The following is a 26,875-nucleotide window of genomic DNA, read 5'->3' as shown; positions in this document are numbered from 1 at the left end:
CATTTCTGCTGCTGTGATCAAACGCCCTGACTACCGGCCACTTGGGGACAGAAAGGGTTTACGCTAGCTCACAATCCCAGGGGATCCCCTCCATCGCTGTGGGGATGGCGGGATGGCAGGAGCTTGAGACAGCCCTGCCACGCCACATCCCCAGAAGCATCACACCTCTGAGGGCCAGGGGATACTGAGGCACTGGAGTGAGCTATGAAAGCGTGTAAAGCATGTGCAGACAGGAATATGCACAGATACCCAAGATGCAGCAGTGCATGGACATGCGCGCACACACACCCTTTCACCACACGCTTGTCCCTGTGTTCCAGTGAGGTCATTATATACTAGCTCCTATGATGAGCACAGAGCCCTCCTTGTGTAGACAAAACTTTGTGGAGTTGCAGTATGGATGGAACACACATGCACATGCACATGCACATGCACACACATGCACACGAGTCCATGGTGAGGCCATTACTCGCTAACTGCGGTGAGGTGCTCAGGGTCCCTCCTCTTCCTGCAGCAGACAGAATCTTCTGGAGCTCTATTTAGACTGAACCTGATTCTCGCTAATCAAAAGAGCCCAGTTTTCTCTCCCTTCTGACAAGGAAAAGTCCTGGGTTGTCATCCCTTGTTCAGGAGATCTGGAAGAAGCCGCTGGGAGGAGGCATGAGGCTCCCGGAGGTGTCCTGGTGATGCCATGCCCTGAAAAGGAGAGCAGAGTGGCCAGTGTGCAAGCCGGAGCAGAAGCCAGCCACCACAATGCCCATGAGGGTCCTGGGCAACTGCCCTGCTCTCCCCCGAAGTTCTCCCTGTCCACGGTGGCCAGGCCACAGGAGCAACTGGGCAGGAGCGTGCTGCACCTGTGACATTGTCGGTACCTCAGGCTGGGCCTCCTCTCTCAGTTGGCCAACTCCTGAGTTCCCTTCAGCCAGCCAAGATCAAGGGTGGAATTCGAACCCAGGACCTTCTGCTTCATGCCAGGCTTCAACTCAAGTCATCACATGCAGCCTGGAGGTGCCACACAGGGAGAGCAGCATCAGACTTCACAGGACTGTAATCCTGAGCTCCCACACTGAGGCAATGCCCATTGGCCCTGGTTCTGTGTGGCCCAGAACATTTCAGCTCCTGTGTCTGACTTGGCCTCCTCCACACTGTGTCTTTGGCCTAAGAACAGCAGACCCTAGGTGAAGCAATCCCACTGACCCAATGATCCACCCCACACAGTGTCTCACTGCGAAAGAGAGAGAGAGAGAGAGAGAGAGAGAGAGAGAGAGAGAGAGAGAGAGAGAGAGAGAGAGAGAGAGAGAGAGAGAACAGATAATCAGCTCTATGCATAAACATCACGTAGGAGGTCAGCAGGGCCTCCCCTGTGCGAGGCCTGCCCAGGTGGGCCTCTTCCCACACACCTGATGATCAGACTTTAGTCACTTCTGAATGACTCCTGCAGCCACAGTACAGACCTCCAGCCACAGACCCAACAGGAAGAGCACTTCAGGGAAAAGCAAGGCACACAGAAGTCAAGATGCTGGCCCAGACACCCTGAGCCTGGAAAGTCCAGTGCGGCGCTCCTGGGCTTCAGCAGAGGCCAGCCCTCTGTCACCCCTCCCTGACCTGCTGAGTACTTGGGGTCCTGTTTCCTGAGGTTGCCTGGTTCTCATTTCCTGAGCGCCACCAGGGTGAAGAAGTGTCACCGGAGCATGTCAGACAGCCTTGCTCTCCACAGCCAGGCTCTGCCTGTCTTCATGTTGAAATATGAGATGTCCTGGGTCACCTTGGACCATCCATTCTGCTCTGGCTGACAGAGATGGGTTAGGATTCAGGCTCTGTACCCAGACACCGGGGGGCTCAGCTCTTAACTCTAAGGCTCCTTAGCCATGGAGGTCAGGGCTGAGTTCTGTCACTGCCTCCACAGGGCCCCTATAGGGTAATCATGAACATTTATTGAGGGGATGTGCCCCATCCATGAACACCATGGCCAGTACAAATGGGTGTTCAGCTTATGCTCACATCCTGGTGTCTCCCGGGCTCCAGCAGGGTCCTGGGTCTACCTCATCTGCTTCCTGGAAGAAGGTGTCCCCTTGCCCCCATCTCCTTGTACCCTTAGGCCCTTTGACTCCTTCTTCTGGGCCTCAGTTATGGGGACAGGTCAGCTGCAACAGAGGATGTGTGGTGATAGTAAAGTCCTCCTTAGAGAAGGAGAAGGAAGGGCAAGCCATGGGAAGCAAGCCAGTAAGCAGCACCCCTCCATGGCCTCCGCATCAGCTCCTGCCTCCAGGTTCCTGCCCTGTTTGAGTTCCTGTCCTGACTTCAGTTGTTGATGAACAGCAACATAGAAATGTAAGCTAAATAAACCCTTTCCTCCCCAACTTAATTTTTTGGCCATGGTGTCTCGTCACAGCATCATAAACCTAAGACAAGAAGTTTATTTTTCCCTCGGGACTCTTCATATCCAGACCATCCATGCTGGGGGACAGGCCCCGTCTTCCCTCATCTCGGTTTGTCCTTCCGGGACTACCCTCACAGACCCACCCAAAGGCAGACTCTTCGTTGATCCTAGATCCAATCAATTTGATACTAAGATTAACCATCACCCTGGAAGGGTGCACCTTCTGTTTCTGCTGATGAGCACGGCCCCTTTCCTTTGCAAAGTGAACCATTCAGGTCTTTCTTCTCCCATTCTCCTCTGTCCTGTTCTGGTTCCAGGCTTAAAGCCAGGCTCTCCCATGACGTATCTGGAGGAACTCAGTGAGACTCAATGGTGCTGGTGCTTCCCGTTGGTCATATGCAATGCCCCTGCCTCTGACTTGGAGCTGCACCAGTTCACTCTCACTGTGCTGTTCAAGCTCACGTGGCATTTGTCCCTTAAGCCAACTGAGCCCATTTTTTTTTCTCTGTGGGGTGGTTAAGAGTGTCTTTCAAGCCCCCGAGCAGCATGCCTGCTACACAGTGTCATGGCATAACTCAGCATGTCACAACTGGCCCTTCAAAGACGCCGGACAACTGGGCTGACTGGAGAGGCCAAGGTTCCCTCTGAGAGACTGGCCATGCTCTCTCGCCACAAGTGGAGGGCAGGTGCAGAGAGAGAGACAGGGACACACTGTGTCACATGCCTCATGGGCAGTCTCTACCTTCAAATCACTCCTGAACACCCCTCTCCCCAACTACCCCACTGCCTGGCCTCTAACACTGGAGCAGCCAGGGGATCCCTCTTGAGACAGCTTGGCCCACACTGCCACCTGGCGGATACAGTTCTAAGTGGTTCCAGGGGGGAAGGATTGGGTCAACGGTCACATCCCTCAAAAGCACCTCTGTAGTTGACAAAGGTCTAGGTGTTCTCCAGACCCAAATGAAAAAAGACAAAAAGCAAAGGAGAGAAGGGATTGGGAGAGGAGAAAACAGAAAAACATACTGACACCCAAAGACCCACCACAGGACAAAGAGAATCAGAAAAGGAGGGAGAGAGAGGAAAAGAAAGGGAGAGGGAGAGAGAGAGAAATAGAGAGGAATCAGTGAAAAGATGCTTATATGGAGTTCAGCCTGGCGGTTGCTTCCCTTATCCAAACAGCCTCAGCCACATCTCTAGGCAGGCACTGTCCCCAACATGGGCACCTGTGGCAGACTCCCTATTATGAAGGAAGCCGCTATTAAAGACCCAACCAGACAATGGCAACCTCTGGGCATTCTGCAGTCTCTGGTGCCCCCTGCTGGACAGACTGGGCTCTGCATGCCTTCAGAAAGTTAGCTCAGGGCGAATCAGTGTCTCCATTGCTTGAAGAAAGGAACTGGGCCTCTCAGAGAAGTGGTGACAACCCTCCCAGCAAGCACCGGGACTGCAGGGTCAGGGAGACAGGTAAGGGTGTTGACCTCCAAAGTCACAAGATAGGCGCTCCCAGCCTGCTAAGTCCCACCAGTCAGAAACCCGGGCGGCTGCATCCAGTGGTGTCAGGTGTGCCATTTCACGTTCCCAGTGGCCTTCAGAATAGACCGGGGACAGGTGCAGATTCATGAGAAATGGACAGGGGTGTCAGTGTTCTCCAATGTGTGGGAAATGGGGAAAGAGAAGAGGAAGAAGAGGGAAGAAAAAGAAAAGGGAAGGAAGGAAGGTCACCCAGGGATGGCCAAAGCCTAAGAAGCAACAGACTTGGCTGGACCTACAAATCCTGGCAACTCGTGAAGATGACCTTAGACTAAGCAGATAAAATACCACCAACAGCATGGGACTCACCTGGGCCCAGGCCCACACGCAGCAGGGATGTTCTGGTTGGCCTACGTCTAATCTGTTATGCCTGGCATGTTTGTGGTCAGCTTGGAGTCCAAGCCTCACTGCATTTTTACAGGTGTATTTATTTTTGTGTCTGTGAGTGTCTTTGTTTGCAGTGTACATGGGTTTACCACGTGTGTGCCTGGTGTCCAGAGGCCAGAAAAGGGTGTCCCTGGAGCTGGAGTTACAAATGGTTGTGAGCTGCCATGGTGGTCCTCTGAGAGAACAGCCAGTGCTCTTACTCCTGAGCTGCCTCTCCAAGCTGTGATTGAGGATTTAAATTCCACTTCTGCTCAGACGCGATGGTCTAAGACACCGGGCAGACAATAGCTCTGTGGTGCTCTGCGGATTTGTCCTGGCCCCTGAACACATGGAAAACACCCAGGACAGGGCAGGAAATGTCTAGAAAAATAACAACCACATTTTCCCACTGTACAAAGTCAGGTTGGAGTTCAATATTAAACCTGTTAGCTGTTGCACGGGAGGGAACCGAGGCACGGTGGTTAATAAGGTTGTTGGCTCAGGGACAAGCAACAGCCAGAATCTAAGCCAGCTTCACGTAGGTGTCTTAGCTGGAACCAGTCCTATACCACTCACCATCAAACAAGCAGACCACACCTTATCTGTATTATATACTGACTTTTAATAATAATAAAAAAAACCTATCATGAATTTAAGGAAAAGAATCTGTACATTTAAAATAAACCAGGCACGATGCCCTGGCCCTCGGGGCCCTTCCCCCACTCCCGTCAGCAGGGTTAACATACGGCCCTGGTTCTCTGGACAAACAAAACACATCAACAAAGATGACTCCGTGTCAAGAGAAAGGTGGCTCCTAGGGAGCGAGGAGACCAAACCCCGTAGCCCAGCCTTACAGCCAGCCAGGGGTGAGGAGGCACCGCCCCTTCCCGCCTACATGCTAGCCTTTCCCTGTAGATATGTTGGGGAGCAGACAAAGAACCTAGGAGGTCCCCACATGCAGCCCCCTATTCAGAAGGTAGAGCAACAGGCTCCTACCTTTCTGGTGCTCTGAGACGGCAACATCAAACAAATGACACAACGTGCCACCTCTCAAACCCTGGTCCAGCCATTCAAACAACAAAGTCCACCGTGTCCAGATGTTGGGGTGCCAAGGCAGGGGAGGGAAGCAGTGGACCCCGTAAGCCACATCTCACGACCATAAGATTTTTTAAATGGAAATAATGACGTCTTAAACTCTTTCAATAATTTAGTTTCTTTCGTTTTTTTAGTAGAACTGAATAAAGTTGATACTACTTTATATTGGTCCCATTAGGCAATAAACTTTTCTCTGAAATTTAAAGTGTCAAAGACATAATCATAAATCCTTAAGGGGAGGGAAAAACTCTTGACAATACTAACAGTAACAGTAAGGAAAAATATATATATAAACCACAGAGATGTCACATCATATAAATTAACATCAGAGCCAATCTGGTGCCCAGAGCTGGCAGCTCAAATTCCGATGGTGGTGGGTCATGTTGGAAGCCAGTAGGGCTCTCAAGTGTCCACGAGGTGATGGCTGCTCAGCCCAGCGTCCTCTCCTGGCAGAGGCCAGGCTGTCCAGAGTCTGCTGAGCCGGTTAGTAAGGGGCAGGGGGGCATGTCTGGAAGCTTCAGCCAGGACAGGAGACAGGCACGGTCTCCTGGAATGTGGCCCCGGGAAGAACCCAGGTTCAAAGTGCAGCTTTGCCATCTGAAGAGCAGGGTCCATCGGCCTCCACCTACCGGACCCAGTGACCTTTCCCTGTGTAGGGGACCTGGGTGAGTGCAGGCATCCAGGCCCCAGCTACATTCGTGAGCTCCGGGGCCCCAAGCAGCCCTCAGGCCTTAGGCATACGCATGGAGAACCCGCCAGCCCAGCAGGGAGAGTATGTGCACAGAGGCTTGTCCTGGACGCTGGCAGCAGGCTCAGCTGGGTAGATCTTGACACAGCTGTGGCAGAAGCCTCAGGTCACCTGGTGGCCCGTCCGTGTCCTCCCACACTGCAGGTGCAGAGGCAGTGGCCGAGCAGGGGACATGTTGGTGTTCAGAGGTCTCCATCCACTGGAGGCTGGCAAAGGCGGTACAGCCTGGTGGGGAGAGGTGGCAAGCGTGAGGAGGGGCTGTGTGGCCGCCACACGTGGCTATTTACCTTTTTATTGGGACAGGTCATTCACATGTGGAAAAATACACAGACTGGTAAGTACTGAAGCTGTCCTTGCCATCTTGTACCCTTCTCAAGAGGCAGATGCTGCTCCTTTAGACCAGTGGTTCCCAACCATGGGTCACGACCCCTTTGGGGGCCGATTATCACCTATCCTACATGTTAGATATTTACATTATGATTCATAACAGCAAAATTACAGTTATGAAGTATCAACAAAATAATGCATTGGTTGGGGTCAGCACAGCATGAGGAACTGTATTAAAGGGCACAGCATTAGGAAGGGTGAGAACCAGTAATGCAGAGGCAGGCGGGGTGTTTCCAAATGGTGTGTGTATTTGGGCGCACACAGTGAACAGGCAGTGGGCGGCAGACCTAAGTTTCTCCACATCTCACACAGATTTGAGCCTGTCTGCTTGTAGCCTTGATGGCTCCTTGGCTTTAGAAGGAGTGGAGGAAGGACACTGCCGGATCCCTTCAGTGGAGGCTGGAGGCGTGTGTGCTGGGCTTCAAGGAGAGGGGTAGGGGGACCAGATGGATAGGGAGGCCACTGTGGTGAACTGGAGTGCGCAAGGCCATACTATGGCACGGTGGTGAGTTAAGTGTCTAAGCCTAGACTGTCGGGTCAGCATGCCAGCTCTGCTTTAGTTGTGACCTTGGGCACGACACTGAATATCTCTAGGCCTCTGTGTGGCCCTCTGCCAATGGAGATCTCAGCAGGACCTCAGCTGGATCTCAGCTGGGTTCACCAGAGGGCTGCTGCAGGGGTGCAGCTGGGTTCACCAGAGGGCTGCTGCAGGGGTGCAGCTGGGTTCACCAGAGGGTAGATGGCACCATAAAAGCATAAAGAAGAGTTGCGAGCGAGAAAACATGGCAGACCAAAGAACATAAACAGGCTGCAGGAAGCGGACAGCAGCACACCAAGACCCTGACCAGGGCCATACCGGGACTCTGTGGGAAACTGTCCCTAAGAGATGCTACCTGAAGCCACCACTTCAAAACAAAGAGGGCAGAGCCTGAGAAGTCACAGCCCCTTCAGGGCCTGTAGGAGATAGTAGCTAAAGATGACAGAAGGCTGCCACCACAGGACTGAAAGGGGTGGGGGAGGGGGCCCAAACACCACTCAGGATCTGGCTAGGAAATCAGGCAGCAGGCCAAGCCATGGTTGTGCCTCTCAGAGTTGCCATGGTGAGCGGTGGCCCCACAGGACTCAGTTTGGTGTGAGATCAGAAGTCTGATGCCAAGCAGCAGGTTTTGGCCTTCCTGGAGAAAGCACGGGGCTGGGAGGGGGTGGTGGGTGGCCACTCACCGTGGTGCACCTTGCGGCATTGGATCCTTAACGCGAAGGTTTTTGGCCAGAATCTCCACTCGGGGGCCCTAGAAGGAAAACGGTGTCAGGCCTAGGTCCTGTAGAGCTCAAGGTGAGGGGTGCGGGGAGCAGGGAGCAGGCTGGGTAACAAATGTGAACAGTTGAGACTGAGCAAGGTGTCCGGGGCTGAGGAGGGCCAGTCCCGAGCTGAACTCCACCCCACGGGGCCTGGCCACGATGCCCACTGTGGGCGGCCTCACCTGCTTACGCATGATGTCTGTGGCCTGCATGACACACTTGGGCAGCAGCCCGTGACTCCGTGCCAGGATGGCTGCCTGTTCCAGGGACACGCTCAGGGTGCTCCTGCAGTGGGTGAAGAAGTAAGCAAGGACCACTTCCTGTGCACCACGGCCTCTCTTCCTCCCACTCCCCTCAGATATCCGCTTCCTCTCAGGGAGGTTCCCTGGACACTCCCCACTAAGCCTCCTGGCAGCCATCACCCCCTCAGTGCATGCTACCCACAACCCCTGAGGCAGTACCATGATCTAGGGGCTTCCTGGAGCTTTCCATGAGAGGCCGGAGCCCCAGGCAGAGGCTGTGGTAAACACCTGAATGAGGGATGGCCCTTGGAGGCTCTCAGGGGCTCAGAGAGGAGCACAGAGGTGTGTGTGCCTTATGTCCACTCCTGTGACCGGATTGGTGGACAGATCTCTTGGATTCATAATCTGCACCTCCATGCAGTCACCCTGTGCCCTGTATCTCAGTTTCCCTAATTGTAACGGACCACACCTCCCCTGCCGCAGTATGCCATCCCGGCACTGTAAGACACACACAGCAGTTTCTCTGGCTTCCACCTGCTGTTTTCCCCTCCTCCCTTCCCTTCCTCCCCACAGTCTTGAAGACCACAGATGAATCCAGACATTGCTGGGCAACCCCAGAAGAGGAGAACGGCCCCAGCTCAGAACTCTGGGATAGATTTGCAGTAGCTCGATAGTTACAAGCCACTGGCAGACGGCCTGCTCAGGGTGAGTGTCTCCCTTCTGACTTGGCTAGGATCAGGACAGTGCACAACCATCTCAGGCTCACTGACCCAGGCCAACCCACTTCAAAGACAGGTAGGCCGAGGCCCAGACCATGGACACTGAAGTGCTCAGATTTGAACCCAGCCCTCCCACCTCTGTGGGCGAGCCCCCAAAATCCCAGAGCCTACCCAGCCCAGCTAGGTCCTATCCGGCCTTGGCTCAGGCTCACCGCTGCATGCCGGTGCCACACATGGTGATCTGACACGCCCCCAGGCGATAGCAGAGCTCAGAGGAGATGGGGATGAGGCCGGCACCGAGGCTTCCAGCAGCACCGGCTTTGGGGTGAACGAATAACTTCATGAGGCGATAGAGCTCATCCAGAGCATTGATGGGCCGTATCAGCTGCAAGAGATGTGGCACGTGTCCAGGAGAGGCCTGTGGCCCTGAGGCCTCCACTGGCCTTCTCTGTCATCCTTCTAATCCAGCAGTGACACAGCTGCCTTCCCAGTACCCTTCTCAGAGCTCAAGGACCACCTGCAGCTCTCACTACCCTCTAAGTTGACATTCAGCAGTTCCTGTTTCAAGTGACCCTCCAACAGGGCTCTTCCCCTGCCAAGCCCAGCCCCACCTAAGCCTCAGTGGGCAACCTCTTTTGTCCCCCCTAATCCTGTCACAACTAGTTTAAGCAGCCTCTCCCCATGATAAGCCTTTCCTTATGCTGTCTCCCTCAACCATGGACCATTATGACACCCTGGTCTGTACCTAACAGACTACAAAATCCCCAAAGATGGTGCCCACACTCCTCAGGGCTCACAGCCTGTGGGCCCCATGGCCAGTTCCTCAAGGCCTGCCTGGACCTAGGGAACCAGGAGGCTGAGAAAGATGCATTGTGGGTGAGAGGCAGAGGGACAGAAACCACTCAGATCCATCCTGACACACTGGGTCCCAGAGCATTCCATTTCTTGTGAGCAGCTGGAAGCCTCTATTTTGTTGCTATTGTCCTTAGAGGACCGACAAGGCACGAAGCTGGTAAGAACAGACAAGATACTTGCTCTTAGCCAGAAGGCGAAGAAATGGCCAGGCCTCTAGTTTTAGGTTTTTGGTGGGTTTTTTGTTTTGTTTTGTTTTGTTTTTGGCTTTTTGAGACAGGGTTTCTCTGTGTAGCCTTACTGTCCTGGACTTACTCTGTAGACCAGGCTGGCTTTGAATCCACAGCGATCCACCTGCCTCTGCCTCCCAAGTGCTGGGATTAAAGGTGTGAGCCACCACGCCTGGCTGAAGCCTCTTGTTTTAATAGAGAAATCTGATTTCTAAGTGCCTGACGATGACATGAGGCAAAAGGGACACCGTGTGAATCCACACCTGGTGTGGCACTCACCACTCTGATCCTGGGGGGGGGGGCGGGGGGGGGGGAATCTCAGCTCAGGAAATGTGACAAAGAAAGTGTTCCTGAGGGAGACCCCAAGGAGGAAAGGCCAGCAAGAGCATGTCACCTAAGAAGTCCTGGGAGGAGGAAGCAAGCTGGCAGGGGCTGCAGGGGGCTTCTGGGCCTCATTCTGGTTAGGGCTGACTCAGCCTGCAGTGACCCTGGCCCTCGTGTCCCCACCCCACCCAAGCTTCCACGAACAGCAGCACACCTGGTCAATCTTCACAGCTGTGGTACCCGCATCTGTGGGGAGGTTAGACCGCTCCAGGTAGAATGCCCTGGAGGAAACAGATGGGGAGATGGGGATGAGGATCTTGCCAAAACACACACACACACACACACACACACACACACACACACACACACACACACACTAGCACTCTGCCCTGCCCCTGCCCCAGGTCCCAGCCCCTACAGGCCTGTATCCTGCCCAGACTCTCTGACGGAAGTCACTGAGTACCTCTGAGGGGCTGCGTGTGCCCACTGTCCTGCTCCTCCCGTAGCCCCAGGGAAGGAAGACAGGGTCCCCGGGGCTTCCACCTCTGCCCGCGCCCTGCTCCTCCATCCCCATTCCTGCTCTCTCCTCTGAATATTGAGCAACTGGCACAAAGCTGTTGTGGGTTTACCAGCTTGTCACTCTCTAAATCCTATACAGGGCCAACCAGAAGGCATCAACCCTTTTAACAGAGAGCCCTGATCTTCTTCTGTCTGTCATACACATAGAGGGAGGGGGAAAAAAAGCTACAAAAATTTCAGGAAGAACTTGTCTTGGCTGTATGTGAATAAAACTTTATTTATACACAAGGGGTGGCCATATTTGTCAGCCCAGCCTTGACAGAACAAGTGTTCGTGAAGAACAGGACTGTTTCCCGAGTCCCAGGGCAGTGCAGGACCCACGGAAAGTCTCCATGAACTCTCTGAGCAAATGGAACAGGCGGCTAATCAGACAAGGGACAGACAGATGGCAATGACAATTGTCAATCATGTGCTGGGTCTTATTGCCTAGTAAATTCACAGGAACTTCATTTTCCAATTTGCAAATGGTCAGAGAGGACCTGGGAAGAGAACGCCCCTCTCCACGGGAACCTTGGTCCCTATTCATCGCCTCTTCGTACTGCAGGGAGAGCAATGAGACGGAACTTAAGTGAGGCCAAGGCTGGGGGTCTGTTTGGGGGTCCGGTGAAGGCGAGACTGTGGGTGTGTTGGAGGGTATGGCCAGGGGGGAGGCACGGCTGGAGGTGGCTGTAGTGGTTATGTCAGATCTCAGCTGCTTTCCTAGGCCCAGCTGCAGCTCCCCCAGACAATGTTCTGTCCCCTGCCCTTTCCTGGGCCCAGCCGTGCTTCCCCAGGACAACGTTCTGTCTCCTGCCTTCTCCCCACTTCTCTCTGGAAGTGGTTCTCAGAGCAGGATCCAGTGCGAGGAGCCAAAAGACCCCAGAACTCCTTACTCAGTTCTTCCCTGCACAGGGAGGAATAGGCCAAAGAGACTGGGCTGGGCTCATTGGCTGGGTGACCTGGGGCAGGCTGCATGGGCCTCAGTATACTCAGTTGTACAATGGGTTAGCAGTGACCTCTGGCCTCCACCGTACAGTGTGTTTGCAAGATGCATCCTCACCCTGCAGGCAACCCGCCCCAGCCACGCCCACTACCCCGCCAACCCAGGGCAGCTACCTGAGCTTTCTGTAATACTGTTGCACCTTCTCTAGGGACTGCATGTTGATCTCCTGCTGTAGGTCTTCTGCAGCCTGGCTACCTGGGGGGGGTGGCCCTTCCACAGTCTCCAGAGCTGGCAGGGAAGGAAAGGGAAGGTTGGTACTGGGCCCCAATCAGGCTCCGTGGTCTCACCTCCGCCCCTCCCCTCTACCTAGCTGCTCACCTTTTGTGAAGAGCACTGTGTGCAGTCTGAGGCTGGCCCCGCCCTCCAGGCGAGAGGGCAGCCTGGAGAAGTGGAAGCCATCCAGGAAGAAGATTACCTTCAGCGCCTGCCGGCTGCCCTCGATGTGATAGAAGACGTTGGTGTCTGTGGAGGGTGAGACAGAGCAGGGTGGCCTCCTTAGTGAGGAGCCTGGGCACAGCCGCACCAGAGCAGTGTAGGGCCTCCTTCCTCAGGGCCCAGAGTGGCACTGCAGGGGCTAACCTTATACCTCTAGCCCTCTTGAGTCAGAGGATAGCCTCAGACCCTCTTGTCTTTCCAGCTTTGGGATGGCATGCTGAGACATCTCTATGTTTCCACAGAATGACATCTGAGGCCTTCCTGCTCACACATCCCAGAGGGAGAGCCTCAACCCCACACCATCCCCGTCGCTCAGCCAGCCTATGATGATTTACCCCTTCCCTACACCTGCTCCCACAGCCCCTGGCTCCCCACCGCTTTACTCTTGGCCCTGACATTGACTCTGCCTCCTGGGGAGAGCCTCCCCCAACCCATCCTGTGACTCTCTTGTCTGGCAGCTCAGAGCCCCTCTACCTGGCCAAAGCTGTTTTTTTTTTAAAAAATGGACCCTGCAGCTCATCAGCAGCCCTAAGGAAGAGCCATGGCTGGCAAATGTGACTCAGAGCCCTAGGCATACCAGGCAGGCATCACTAATCAATCATGGCTTCTCCCTGAGCCCATCTCAGCCTGCACGCAGGTAGATGCTGTCAGCCTAAGGGTTGGCCAGGTCTTCTGTGGCTAATGCACCCCTCCTGTTTCCATGTGCTCTGAGAGGCACTGGGGTGTAAAGTTTGGAGCACGGGAGACTGGCCGTTTGGACCTGCCTGCAGCAGGAGAGAGCCAGCATGGCTCTGAGCAGCCTGGGGGGGGAAGGCTGAGCAGGAAGGGAGGGCTCACTCACTGGCCACAGAATTCTCATCCAGCTGCTTAAAGGAGAATGTGACGTTGTCCAGCTCTGACAGTGTCACCCAGATGTCCTCCAGCGCCGTCCGTTCCTCCTTCTGCAGGGAGAGCATGTGGTGAGGGGGACCCAGATGCCACCCTGTCCCGAGATGCCCTGCTTCTCGCCCATAAGGCTGGGTGGCCTGTGGGTTGCCTGGGTGTGGCTCTACATGTAACATCATGGTTCATCGCGCTGCCTGTCCTATGCCCCTTATGGGTCAGAACTCAGCTCTGCCCCAGTAAAGCCAAACCAAGTACCATCCAAAACACAGCCTGAGCATCTGCACTTCCTTTCTCGGCCCCGTCCTCAAGCCTGCACAGCCCCATCCAGCAGCCGTGCCCAAGCCTGATAGGCAACTGCCAGGACACACTAAGTTAGCCTCCCTCCAGCCTCCTAGCCAACACTCAATTCCAGTCATGGCCACGCCTCACCAGGGTATCTCAGAGGATTCCTTCCCCATCCAGTTCCCTAATCTGCTCTCCCCAGGGCTCCACGCTTCCTTTTAAAACTTCGGCTGAGTTACATGAGCCCCCTGCCCTGTAGCTTTTGAGTTGCCTTTCACCTGCCCACCACCCCACCAACCCTGATTTCCCTGCCTGCCCCCACTGGCTACACAGGCCTCTGCCCAAGGCCTTTGCACGTGCTGTTCCTTCTTGCACACTCTTCCTCAGATCACTCTAAGCTGGCTGACAGAGGTCACAGCTCGAAAGCAGCCTTCCCAGAAAGTCTAGCCTTGACTACTCCTCCCTCCAGAGAAACTACAAGGCCTAGGTCTTTCCAGAGTTACCTTTCTGCTTGATGCCTCCCTCCCCCCTCTCAGTCTACCTCTCTGGCTAAAAGTGAGCTACAGACCCAGCGACCAGATCTGTGCTGGTGCCATCAGTGAATAAGCTGGGTCTAGTGGTCCATCCTGAGACGAGGTTAGTGAGGTTGGCATATTGGGAGGCGTGGGAGGTGGGAGAGTGGGAAATAATTTCTGGCCAACAGGCAGATCTCGGAAGACCAGCTGCAGTGCTCATCAGTGGCCGGCAGGGGGTGCTCTGAGGCTGTGCTGCCCGTGGGCCACCTGTGGCAGTCTCTGGAGCTTTTCTATTGGATGCTGAGCCAGCACCCCTGTCCTCTACACACGAAATAGATGAGAGTAATATTTTCTCCCCTCCCTGGACTACTCAGCTGCCACAACTCAGACTGTCACAAGACGCCTGCTTGTGGCTCAGAACAATGGGACTGTGCTCTGGGCTAGTCCTTTTCTGTGTGTCTGTCTCCCTTCCCCAGGACACACGGCGCATAGGCATAGGGACTACTGTTCATCCACAAATTCCCACCTATAACAGTAAATGCTCAGCAAAGCACTACCATATGAACCCCTGGGTGAACAGGAGCAGAGAGTGCCCATAACAGTGTCCCTCCCCTGATGCCACCTACCCTGGCCACTTACCACAGTGGCTGGTGCCAGCAGAGACTGACAGTGCAGCAGGACGCCCGTGGCCGCCACCTGCTCCAGCCACTTGCGGCTGGCATCTCGGCTGCTCTCGTCATATTCACCATTGTTGTTGTAGCGGTAGTCGAGGGCAGCCATCAGCTGCTCTGAGAAGGTGCACACAGCGGCCACCAGGGCCTGACAGAAGATCGCATCCCGGCGTAGCTGCAGCTCTGTGTCTGTGGGATGTGCAGGAGTCTCTGGGTGGGTGGTGCTCTGCCAACAGCATCTCCACCCTCAACACCCACACCCAGGACCCAGCACACACACAGGGGGACCCATGGGGAATTCTGAATAGACAATTCAGTTGCCAAAAGCCAGTTCCACAAAAATAAATTCTTCCAAAGCAGACAGATCCACCCCAAATCTATCCCACTAGCTAAGTGTCTGCTTCCTGAAAAAGCAAATGTGTGGTCCTTCCCAAGGCCATGTCCAAACCCTGCTCCATCTCTCCTGACATGAGGCAGAGGACCTCTCAGCCTCGGCCACATGAACACTAGCAGCACTAAACTGCATATTCAAGACCAGTCAGTCCTAAGAATGTTCTCCTCTGCCTCTTCTCCCTCGTCTTGCCCCCAACTGGCATGACAGATGGATGAAGGACCTGGTCACCTGGATGAGAGAAGGCACATCTGGGACATGGACATGCAAGCGCACACATGCGCATGCACACACACATTCATGAGGCCTCCTGCAGCTGTACCCTCCACTCCTCCAGGGCTAGGCTCTACTAACTCAGGGTCTATCTTCCTCACCCTCCATCTTCTGCCAGTATCCCTGCCAACACCCACCAGGCCTAGTATGTAGCACTGAATAGGGCTCCTGCGACTAGGCCCCCGCCTGGCCCCAGAGGAAGCAGTGAGGTTCAAGCAGTTCCTGGTGAGGCTAGGAGCAAAGGCTGCCTTCCCAGGGCAGATGCTGAGGGCCCCAGTGAGACGCCATTGACCAGCAGGACATTTCCTCAGCCTGTGGTCACAGCACCTGCTGTGACTTGCAGTGGCCTCTTCAGAGCCCTGTTCTCACCTGTGCATTTCAGTAGAGCCAGGAGCAGCTGGTTCTTTCCATCTGGAAAGAGGAAGGAGAGAGGAAGAGGATGCTGAGCAGGGCTGGCAGAGGCAGCAGCACAACAGTGCCTGCAGCACGTGGGCTCGGGCCCTTCACAGATGTGGTGGTGCTTCTGCTGTGCTCAGGAGCAACAATGCATGCTGGGTAAGTTTCAGAGTCCCTGTGGGTGGCGTGGACCATGCCACCAGAGGAACTGGCATGGAACTGACGAGGCAGAGTACGTTCAAACCCTGGAAATCTCAAGCTTGAGAGAGAAAAATCTCATCCTGAGACGGGCAGGAATGTGACAGCTGCCTGCCGTGTCCACGCCTATCTCAGAGCACGTAAACCCTGACCCTTAACCAGGTGGTCACTGGTAGTCAGGCACATAGCTTGTCACCTGGAACCAGGGTAGCCTGGCCTGAGATGGCAGTGTCTCTGTAATTCCTTCCTTGTGCTCCTGGCCCTGGCCGGGGCCCCTCTAGCCCAGAGTCCCTGACTAAGGTACCCGAAAACTCAACTAGGTAAATGAGCTATGTGGGGCAGACACAAGTATAAGCACCTACTGTCTGTCCCCACTCAAAGGTGGGTGGCCACAGGGCAGCTGGCCACTAAGGTGTCAGGACATTCCCATACTGTTGACAGCTCAGACCAGTGAGCTCCAGTCTGTGACCTCGAGGACAAGGGCCCAGATGGAATCCAGGTTTAGAAGCTGAGAAGGAATGAGGCCAGCCTCCTGACAGCAAGAACCCTCAGTAGGAATGGCCCATGTCCTAGGCTCCTCCAGCCACACAGACAGCCCGGGGCCTCACCAGGTCCGGACACTGACTAGGAAATGGCTCTGCTGCTCTGTCCCTCCCTAGACTTGAGGACAGGGCTACATAGATGGCCCATTCCAGACAACACCACAATCTATACTCTGAACCAAAGGCCACCAACATTTGTGACACCAGACCAACCGACCGACTGACCTTCCACATATCTCTGGATGTTGTCCACCAGGGTCCTGATGGAGCTGGGCAGGTTCCAGGGGTCCTCCTGGATGCTGATCTGGATCAAGTTCCGTCCACGGACCGTGCATTCTTCTTTCTGCTTGAACTCTGGGGCAGCAAAGTGGCAAGAGGGTGTGCGGTCAGGAGAGGGACGGAGAATGGTGGCACAGATACCTGTGTCCTGTCACCAGGTAACAAAGCTCACTACCCTACATCAAGGAACCTGACAGGACCAGGGCATCATAGCAGCGCACACACAACAGACACCGTTATTCAGTCTCCCCACAGCTGTAGCCAACCCAGCACAGACATTACTAATCAATCGTGCCCGGCTCTCCTAGAGCCAGAAGCTGTTGCCACAGGCTCCTCAGATATTACCCTCATAGCCACCACCAACCGAGCCAGCAGATGAGTGGTAGCCCAGCAGCCTTTCCCTACATAAAAGCAGAAACACAGGCTTGGAGCAGGGAGAGACCTACCCAAGGTCAGGCAGGCAGGCAGTGAGGCTACCAGACTGTGCATCTGCCCTGGGCAGGACCAGTCAAAGGTCAGGCAGGCAGTCCACCCTATCCATTTACAAGTTCAGGTTTCTGAGACCCTATGGTTGTTCCCTCTCTGCCCCCTCTGCCTTCAGGAGCGCATCACTGGAGAGGTGCTCCTGAGACAGTCCAAGAGTCCCCTGATTCTTTGTCACTTCTCACCCAGGGGAAGATGGCTGCCTATCTGAATCCTGTCTCCTATACACAATGGTAACCCCAGAGGTCAGGAAAGCACTGACTCATCTCAAGATCAGTGTCCAGAGCAGGCCTGGAATGAGCTGGAACCAGTTACTGGTACCTTTCTTGATGAGCAGGCAGATGGGTGGATGGAGAAGCAAATGTGGGTTTGTGGGTAGATGGTGAACATGGGTGGGTGGATGGTGGATGGTGGATGGTGGATGGTGGATGTGGGTGGTGGATGTGGGTGGTGGATGGTGGATGTGGATGGTGGATGGTGGATGTGGGTGGTGGATGTGGGTGGTGGATGGTGGATGTGGATGGTGGATGGTGGATGTGGATGGTGGATGTGGATGTGGATGGTGGATGTGGATGGTGGATGTGGGTGGTGGATGTGGGTGGTGGATGTGGGTGGTGGATGGTGGATGTGGATGGTGGATGTGGATGGTGGGATGTGGATGGTGGATGTGGGTGGTGGGTGGTGGATGGTGGATGTGGGTGGTGGGTGGTGGATGTGGGTGGTGGATGGTGGATGTGGGTGTGATGTGGGTGGTGGATGTGGGTGGTGGATGTGGGTGGTGGATGGTGGATGTGGATGGTGGGTGGTGGATGGTGGATGTGGGTGGTGGATGGTGGATGTGGATGGTGGATGGTGGATGTGGATGGTGGGTGGTGGGATGGTGGATGTGGGTGGTGGATGGTGGATGTGGATGGTGGATGTGGATGTGGATGGTGGATGTGGATGGTGGATGTGGGTGGTGGATGTGGGTGGTGGATGTGGGTGGTGGATGTGGATGGTGGATGGTGGATGTGGATGGTGGATGTGGATGGTGGATGTGGGTGGTGGGTGGTGGGTGGTGGATGGTGGATGTGGGTGGTGGGTGGTGGATGTGGGTGGTGGATGGTGGATGTGGATGGTAGATGGTGGATGTGGGTGGTGGATGGTGGATGTGGGTGGTGGATGTGGATGGTGGATGTGGATGGTGGATGTGGGTGGTGGGTGGTGGGTGGTGGATGGTGGATGTGGGTGGTGGGTGGTGGATGTGGATGGTGGGTGGTGGATGGTGGATGTGGGTGGTGGATGGTGGATGTGGATGGTGGATGGTGGATGTGGGTGGTGGATGTGGGTGGTGGATGGTGGATGTGGATGGTGGATGGTGGATGTGGATGGTGGATGTGGATGTGGATGGTGGATGTGGATGGTGGATGTGGGTGGTGGATGTGGGTGGTGGATGTGGGTGGTGGATGGTGGATGTGGATGGTGGATGGTGGATGTGGATGGTGGATGTGGATGGTGGATGTGGGTGGTGGGTGGTGGATGGTGGATGTGGGTGGTGGGTGGTGGATGTGGGTGGTGGATGGTGGATGTGGGTGGTGGATGTGGGTGGTGGATGTGGGTGGTGGATGTGGGTGGTGGATGGTGGATGTGGATGGTGGGTGGTGGATGGTGGATGTGGGTGGTGGATGGTGGATGTGGATGGTGGATGGTGGATGTGGATGGTGGGTGGTGGATGGTGGATGTGGGTGGTGGATGGTGGATGTGGATGGTGGATGTGGATGGTGGATGTGGATGGTGGATGTGGGTGGTGGATGTGGGTGGTGGATGTGGGTGGTGGATGTGGATGGTGGATGGTGGATGTGGATGGTGGATGTGGATGGTGGATGTGGGTGGTGGGTGGTGGGTGGTGGATGGTGGATGTGGGTGGTGGGTGGTGGATGTGGGTGGTGGATGGTGGATGTGGATGGTAGATGGTGGATGTGGGTGGTGGATGGTGGATGTGGGTGGTGGATGTGGATGGTGGATGTGGATGGTGGATGTGGGTGGTGGGTGGTGGGTGGTGGATGGTGGATGTGGGTGGTGGGTGGTGGATGTGGATGGTGGGTGGTGGATGGTGGATGTGGGTGGTGGATGGTGGATGTGGATGGTGGATGGTGGGTGGTGGATGGTGGATGTGGGTGGTGGATGTGGGTGGTGGATGTGGGTGGTGGATGTGGGTGGTGGATGGTGGATGTGGGTGGTGGATGGTGGGTGGTGGATGGTGGATGTGGGTGGTGGATGTGGGTGGTGGATGGTGGATGTGGATGGTGGATGTGGGTGGTGGATGGTGGATGGTGGGTGGTGGATGTGGATGGTGGATGTGGGTGGTGGATGGTGGATGTGGGTGGTGGATGTGGATGGTGGATGGTGGATGTGGGTGGTGGATGTGGATGTGGGTGGTGGATGGTGGATGTGGGTGGTGGATGGGTGGATGTGGGTGGTGGGTGGTGGATGTGGGTGGTGGATGGTGGATGTGGATGGTGGGTGGTGGATGGTGGATGTGGGTGGTGGATGGTGGATGTGGATGGTGGATGGTGGATGTGGATGGTGGATGTGGGTGGTGGATGGTGGATGTGGATGGTGGATGTGGGTGGTGGATGGTGGATGTGGGTGGTGGATGGTGGATGTGGGTGGTGGATGGTGGATGTGGATGGTGGATGGTGGATGTGGGTGGTGGATGGTGGATGTGGGTGGTGGATGGTGGATGTGGGTGGTGGATGTGGGTGGTGGATGTGGGTGGTGGATGGTGGATGTGGGTGGTGGATGGTGGATGTGGGTGGTGGATGGTGGATGTGGATGGTGGATGTGGATGGTGGATGTGGGTGGTGGATGGTGGATGTGGGTGGTGGATGGTGGATGTGGGTGGTGGATGTGGGTGGTGGATGTGGGTGGTGGATGGTGGATGTGGATGGTGGATGGTGGATGTGGGTGGTGGATGGTGGATGTGGGTGGTGGATGGTGGATGTGGGTGTGGATGGTGGAGTGTGGGTGGTGGATGGTGGATGGTGGATGGTGGATGTGGATGGTGGATGTGGGTGGTGGATGGTGGATGTGGGTGGTGGATGGTGGATGTGGGTGGTGGATGTGGGTGGTGGATGTGGGTGGTGGATGGTGGATGTGGATGGTGGATGTGGATGTGGATGGTGGATGTGGATGGTGGATGTGGGTGGTGGATGTGGGTGGTGGATGTGGGTGGTGGATGGTGGATGTGGATGGTGGGTGGTGGATGTGGATGGTGGATGGTGGATGGTGGATGTGGGTGGTGGGTGGTGGATGGTGGATGTGGGTGGTGGGTGGTGGATGTGGGTGGTGGATGGTGGATGGTGGGTGGTGGATGTGGGTGGTGGATGTGGGTGGTGGATGTGGGTGGTGGATGGTGGATGTGGATGGTGGGTGGTGGATGGTGGATGTGGGTGGTGGATGGTGGATGTGGATGGTGGATGTGGGTGGTGGATGGTGGATGTGGATGGTGGGTGGTGGATGGTGGATGTGGGTGGTGGATGGTGGATGTGGATGGTGGATGTGGATGTGGATGGTGGATGTGGATGGTGGATGTGGGTGGTGGATGTGGGTGGTGGATGTGGGTGGTGGATGTGGATGGTGGATGGTGGATGTGGATGGTGGATGTGGATGGTGGATGTGGGTGGTGGGTGGTGGGTGGTGGATGGTGGATGTGGGTGGTGGATGGTGGATGTGGGTGGTGGATGGTGGATGTGGATGGTAGGTGGTGGATGTGGGTGGTGGATGGTGGATGTGGGTGGTGGATGTGGGTGGTGGATGTGGGTGGTGGATGTGGGTGGTGGATGGTGGATGTGGATGGTGGGTGGTGGATGGTGGATGTGGGTGGTGGATGGTGGATGTGGATGGTGGATGGTGGGTGGTGGATGGTGGATGTGGGTGGTGGATGTGGGTGGTGGATGTGGGTGGTGGATGTGGGTGGTGGATGGTGGATGTGGGTGGTGGATGGTGGGATGGTGGATGGTGGATGTGGGTGGTGGATGGTGGGTGGTGGATGGTGGATGTGGATGGTGGATGTGGGTGGTGGATGGTGGATGTGGGTGGTGGATGTGGATGGTGGATGGTGGGTGGGTGGATGGTGGATGTGGGTGGTGGATGTGGATGGTGGCTGGTGGATGTGGGTGGTGGATGGTGGATGTGGGTGGTGGATGGTGGATGTGGATGGTGGATGGTGGATGGTGGATGGTGGGTGGTGGATGTGGGTGGTGGATGGTGGATGTGGATGGTGGGTGGTGGATGGTGGATGTGGGTGGTGGATGGTGGATGGTGGATGGTGGATGGTGGATGTGGATGGTGGATGTGGGTGGTGGATGGTGGATGTGGATGGTGGATGTGGGTGGTGGATGGTGGATGTGGGTGGTGGATGGTGGATGTGGGTGGTGGATGGTGGATGTGGATGGTGGATGGTGGATGTGGGTGGTGGATGGTGGATGTGGGTGGTGGATGGTGGATGTGGGTGGTGGATGTGGGTGGTGGATGTGGGTGGTGGATGGTGGATGTGGGTGGTGGATGGTGGATGTGGGTGGTGGATGGTGGATGTGGATGGTGGATGTGGATGGTGGATGTGGGTGGTGGATGGTGGATGTGGGTGGTGGATGGTGGATGTGGGTGGGGGATGTGGGTGGTGGATGGTGGGGGGTGGTGGTGGATGGTGGATGTGGGTGGTGGATGGTGGATGTGGGTGGTGGATGTGGGTGGTGGATGGTGGATGTGGATGGTGGATGTGGGTGGGTGGATGGTGGATGTGGGTGGTGGATGGTGGATGTGGGTGGTGGATGTGGGTGGTGGATGGTGGATGTGAATGGTGGGTGGTGGATGGTGGATGTGGGTGGTGGATGGTGGATGGTGGATGGTGGATGTGGATGGTGGATGTGGGTGGTGGATGGGTGGATGGTGGATGTGGATGGTGGTGGATGTGGGTGGTGGATGTGGGTGGTGGGATGGTGGATGTGGATGGTGGATGGTGGATGTGGATGGTGGATGTGGATGGTGGGTGGTGGATGGTGGATGTGGGTGGTGGATGGTGGATGTGGATGGTGGATGTGGATGTGGATGGTGGATGTGGGTGGTGGATGTGGGTGGTGGATGTGGGTGGTGGATGGTGGATGTGGATGGTGGATGGGTGGATGTGGATGGTGGATGTGGATGGTGGGTGGTGGATGGTGATGTGGGTGGTGGATGGTGGATGTGGATGGTGGATGTAGGATGTGGATGGTGGATGTGGATGGTGGATGTGGGTGGTGGATGGTGGATGTGGATGGTGGATGGTGGATGTGGATGGTGGATGTGGATGGTGGATGTGGGTGGTGGGTGTGGATGGTGGATGTGGGTGGTGGGTGGTGGATGTGGGTGGTGGATGGTGGATGTGGATGGTGGATGGTGGATGTGGGTGGTGGATGTGGGTGGTGGATGGTGGATGTGGATGGTGGGTGGGTGGATGGTGGATGTGGGTGGTGGATGGTGGATGTGGATGGTGGATGGTGGGTGGTGGATGGTGGATGTGGGTGGTGGATGTGGGTGGTGGATGTGGGTGGTGGATGTGGGTGGTGGATGGTGGATGTGGGTGGTGGATGGTGGGTGGTGGATGGTGGATGTGGGTGGTGGATGTGGGTGGTGGATGGTGGATGTGGATGGTGGATGTGGGTGGTGGATGGTGGATGTGGGTGGTGGATGTGGGTGGTGGATGTGGGTGGTGGGATGGTGGATTGTGGGTGGTGGATGTGGATGGTGGATGGTGGATGTGGGTGGTGGGTGGTGGATGTGGGTGGTGGATGGTGGATGTGGATGGTGGATGGTGGATGTGGGTGGTGGGTGGTGGATGTGGGTGGTGGATGGTGGATGTGGATGGTGGGTGGTGGATGGTGGATGTGGGTGGTGGATGGTGGATGTGGATGGTGGAGATGGTGATGTGGATGGTGGATGTGGGTGGTGGATGGTGGATGTGGATGGTGGATGTGGGTGGTGGATGGTGGATGTGGGTGGTGGATGGTGGATGTGGATGGTGGATGTGGATGGTGGATGGTGGATGTGGGGGTGGATGGTGGATGTGGGTGGTGGATGGTGGATGTGGGTGGTGGATGTGGGTGGTGGATGGTGGATGTGGGTGGTGGATGGTGGATGTGGGTGGTGGATGGTGGATGTGGATGGTGGATGTGGATGGTGGATGTGGTGTGGTGGATGGTGGATGTGGGTGGTGGATGGTGGATGTGGGTGGTGGATGTGGGTGGTGGATGTGGGTGGTGGATGGTGGATGTGGTGGTGGATGGTGGATGTGGGTGGTGGATGTGGGTGGTGGATGGTGGATGTGGATGGTGGATGTGGGTGGTGGATGGTGGATGTGGGTGGTGGATGGTGGATGTGGGTGGTGGATGTGGGTGGTGGATGGTGGATGTGGATGGTGGGTGGTGGATGGTGGATGTGGGTGGTGGATGGTGGATGGTGGATGTGGTTGGTGGATGGTGGATGGGATGGTGGATGTGGGTGGTGGATGGTGGATGTGGATGGTGGATGTGGGTGGTGGATGGTGGATGGATGGTGGATGTGGGTGGTGGATGGTGGATGTTGGATGGTGATGTGGGGATGGTGGATGTGGATGGTGGATGGTGGATGTGGATGGTGGATGGTGGATGTGGGTGGTGGATGTGGATGGTGGATGGTGGATGTGGGTGGTGGGTGGTGGATGTGTGGTGGTGTGGGTGGTGGATGGTGGATGTGGAGTGGTGGGTGGGGATGTGGGGTGGGATGGTGGATGTGGATGGTGGTGTGGATGGTGGATGTGGGTGGTGGATGGTGGATGTGGGGTGGTGGATGGTGGATGTGGGTGGTGGATGGTGGATGTGGATGGTGGATGTGGGTGGTGGGTGGTGGATGTGGATGGTGGATGTGGGTGGTAGATGGTGGATGTGAGTGGTGGATGTGGGTGATGGATGTGGATGGTGGATGTGGGTGGTGGATGGTGGATGTAGGTGGTGGATGGTGGATGTGGTGGTGGATGTGGGTGGTGGATGGTGGATGTGGGTGGTGGATGGTGGATGTGGATGGTGGATGTGGGTGGTAGATGGTGGATGTGAGTGGTGGATGTGGGTGGTGGATGTGGATGGTGGATGTGGATGGTGGATGTGGGTGGTGGATGGTGGATGTGGGTGGTAGATGGTGGATGTGGGTGGTGGATGTGGATGGTGGATGGTGGATGTGAGTGGTGGATGTGGATGGTGGATGTGGGTGGTGGATGTGGGTGGTGGATGTGGGTGGTGGAGAATGAATAGGTAGGAGGATGTAGGTAGGTGGTGAAGGGAAGATACAAGTGCATAGGTGGAGGGTAGAGGACGGTGGGTTGACAGAATAGGTAATGTGTATAGATGGATGGGTGGGTGGATAGATGGATGGGTGGGTGGATAGATGGATGGGTGGGTGGATAGATGGATGGGTGGGTGGATAGATGGATGGGTGGGTGGGTGGTAGGTGACTGTGTACAGGTAGACAGGTGGATGTGTCGGTAGGCAGATGGGTGGAGCATGGATGATGAGGGAGGGAGGGTAGGCTGGTAGGTGGATGTGAGGGAATGTTGGGTAAGCAAGTGGATAGAAGGGGGTGATGACGGATGGATGGAGGGGTGGGTGGTGAGTCGGGAGATGTGTGCAGATGGAGGGTAGGTGAGTGGATGCAGGGTGAATGGAGAGCGAGAGAAACAGCTACATGGCCTGAGTGTGTGAGTGGGAGGGCTTGGGATGCTCACCTTTCCCCCTCCTCATCCTCAGTCCTTCTCTCCCTCTCTAGGAAGCTCTGAGCAGGCACCAGGAACAACTGTGTGCGGGGAACATTTTGGGGGTTGTTTCCGCCATATTTGTGGCTTTGGTTTATCACTGACTAGTGAAAAGTTATATGTGTTTTTCAACTATATGGAGCTTAAAATGCTACTTGTGAAACTAAATTTCTAATAGGGAGAGTTTTGTTTAGTTTTTAAGTTACATCAACAATAAAACGGACCACAAATGAAAATGATTAACATTGTGATGTGGGAGGATTCTGTGAACAAAGCTCAGTGAGGACAGCAGGAGGACTGAGGCCACGCCCCACCCCTAACCCCTCACCCCACAGGCTGAGGGGAAAAAAAAAAAATCCAGCTACATCTGAACAAACACAGGAGTGGCCCGGCTCTGGCCCACAGGTTGGAACTGGCAGGATGAAGATCCCCACCCCCCAAAGCTGTCACACAGATGAGGGACAGAGCCCAGCAGACAGCCATGTCCATCGAAGTCCCCTCACCTTGCCAGCTGTGCTCCATGGGGAAATGCCTGGTCTCTTCAAATGCCCTGTTCATCACAGGCCCCTTGAGCAGAGCATGGATTGAGTCCACCTAGGGACAAGAAGCTCCTGTGAACACAGTAGGGGTCTGCCACCCACGGCGTGCCGCCCTACCCCAGGGTGCTGAGGGTGATCCGAGGCACAGTGGGCAAAGAGTCTACCTGGTTAAAAAGATGCTCCAGACAGCCATGAAGCTTGTCCTGCTTGTCAGATGGGATGCGCATGTCACAAGGCAGCTCGTCCCCTGGCACAAAGAAGGAAGCACAGGCATCAGGTGTGCCGCCCCACCTCGACCTGTCCTGATGAGTTACCATGGCTACAGAGCACAGACACTTGGGGGGCTGTGGATTTGACATGTCTAGGCCCTAGCCAAGGGTCTGGACAGTGCCCTTCACCCCTGTGAGCCTCAGTTTTATCAACTGCAACTCAGGTCATGGGCACTGAAGCCGTGCGGATTGGCGGCAGGTGACGGCATCTATTCTGAAAGCCACAGAGAGGGACGGATGCAGCTCCCCCACCCATCACACAGCCAGTCCTGCCTTCCCCGGATTTTCTTCCTTTTTCAAAAATTACTTCAAAAATTACATCTATTTATGTTGCAGGGGGTGGCTGTGGAGCTCCTGTGGAGGTCAGAGGACAACTTGTGGGAGTCAGTTTTCTCCTCTCATCACATGGGTCCAAGAAACCAAACATGGGTTGTCAGATTGGACAGCACATACATTCACCCACTGAGACATCTCACTGGCCCCCTTTCTTGATTTTTCAAGATGGTCTCACTCTGTACACCCCGCCTGGCCCCTTCACTCAGTGTGTAGGCCAGGCTAGCCTCAAATTTCCAGCAACCCTTCTACCTCAGCCTTCCTGAGTGCTAGGATTACAGGCACGAGCTACCAACGCCACCTTCAACCCAGCTTCCCTCACAGGAGCCCGCTCCGCGGTGCTCACAGGACAGCCTTCCCGTCTACCACACAGCTCACATGCCACGCAAGGTGTAAGACCTGCCCTGGCCTCCGCTCCCCTCCTCCTCCTCCTAGTAAACTGATGCAGAACTAAGAGGACATTTTCATGTGATGACTTTAATGGACACACAGGAAAGTGAGATCAGATGCGGCAGCCTGAGACCCAGGAAGCTGAGAGCTCGTGGGGGACAGGTTCTCAAACCCTCGAGGGAGGTTTCAGTAATGTACTGTGTGGTCACAAAATGAAATTTTCCTTCTTTTTTTTTTGGGGGGGGGGTTGTTCTAGGGCTGGGGATGGAAGTAGCAACCTGCACATGCTGGGCAAGTGTTCCACCACTAAGCTACACCCACAACACTCAGTGTTTTGTTACTATTTTTGTTTTTTGTTTGTTGCTGTTATTGTTGTGTTCAGTCAGCAAATAGACTTAAAAAAAAAAGATCAGCAAGTGCCTGGCTTTGGCTCAAAGCTCCCAGCATTATAGTACCACCTAGC

At 55.5% G+C, this 26,875-nt stretch overlaps 1 protein-coding gene across 1 annotated transcript in view; it reads right to left on the bottom strand.

Moving 5' to 3' along the window:
- Positions 1 to 4,874: 4,874 nt before the first annotated feature.
- The window catches only part of PREX1 (phosphatidylinositol-3,4,5-trisphosphate dependent Rac exchange factor 1), a 165,093-nt gene continuing 143,092 nt past the window's right edge, over positions 4,875 to 26,875 (bottom strand). The window contains exons 28-40 of the mRNA XM_084775034.1: positions 25,585 to 25,667; positions 25,385 to 25,475; positions 16,547 to 16,675; positions 15,555 to 15,596; positions 14,490 to 14,710; positions 13,010 to 13,109; positions 12,052 to 12,195; positions 11,847 to 11,961; positions 10,387 to 10,453; positions 8,979 to 9,151; positions 7,988 to 8,090; positions 7,728 to 7,795; positions 4,875 to 6,344 (exon numbers count right to left, since the gene is read on the bottom strand). Of these exons, the coding sequence (XP_084631160.1) occupies positions 6,302 to 6,344; positions 7,728 to 7,795; positions 7,988 to 8,090; positions 8,979 to 9,151; positions 10,387 to 10,453; positions 11,847 to 11,961; positions 12,052 to 12,195; positions 13,010 to 13,109; positions 14,490 to 14,710; positions 15,555 to 15,596; positions 16,547 to 16,675; positions 25,385 to 25,475; positions 25,585 to 25,667 (1,379 nt within the window). The 3' untranslated portion in view covers positions 4,875 to 6,301. The remainder of the gene's footprint in view (positions 6,345 to 7,727; positions 7,796 to 7,987; positions 8,091 to 8,978; positions 9,152 to 10,386; positions 10,454 to 11,846; positions 11,962 to 12,051; positions 12,196 to 13,009; positions 13,110 to 14,489; positions 14,711 to 15,554; positions 15,597 to 16,546; positions 16,676 to 25,384; positions 25,476 to 25,584; positions 25,668 to 26,875) is intronic.

The sequence above is a fragment of the Acomys minous genome (assembly GCF_964271855.1).
Source record: "Acomys minous genome assembly, chromosome: 3".
In the NCBI taxonomy this organism is placed as follows: domain Eukaryota; kingdom Metazoa; phylum Chordata; class Mammalia; order Rodentia; family Muridae; genus Acomys; species Acomys minous.
Note: the sequence above shows the minus strand (reverse complement) of the source record. Positions and strands in the feature narration are given on the sequence as shown.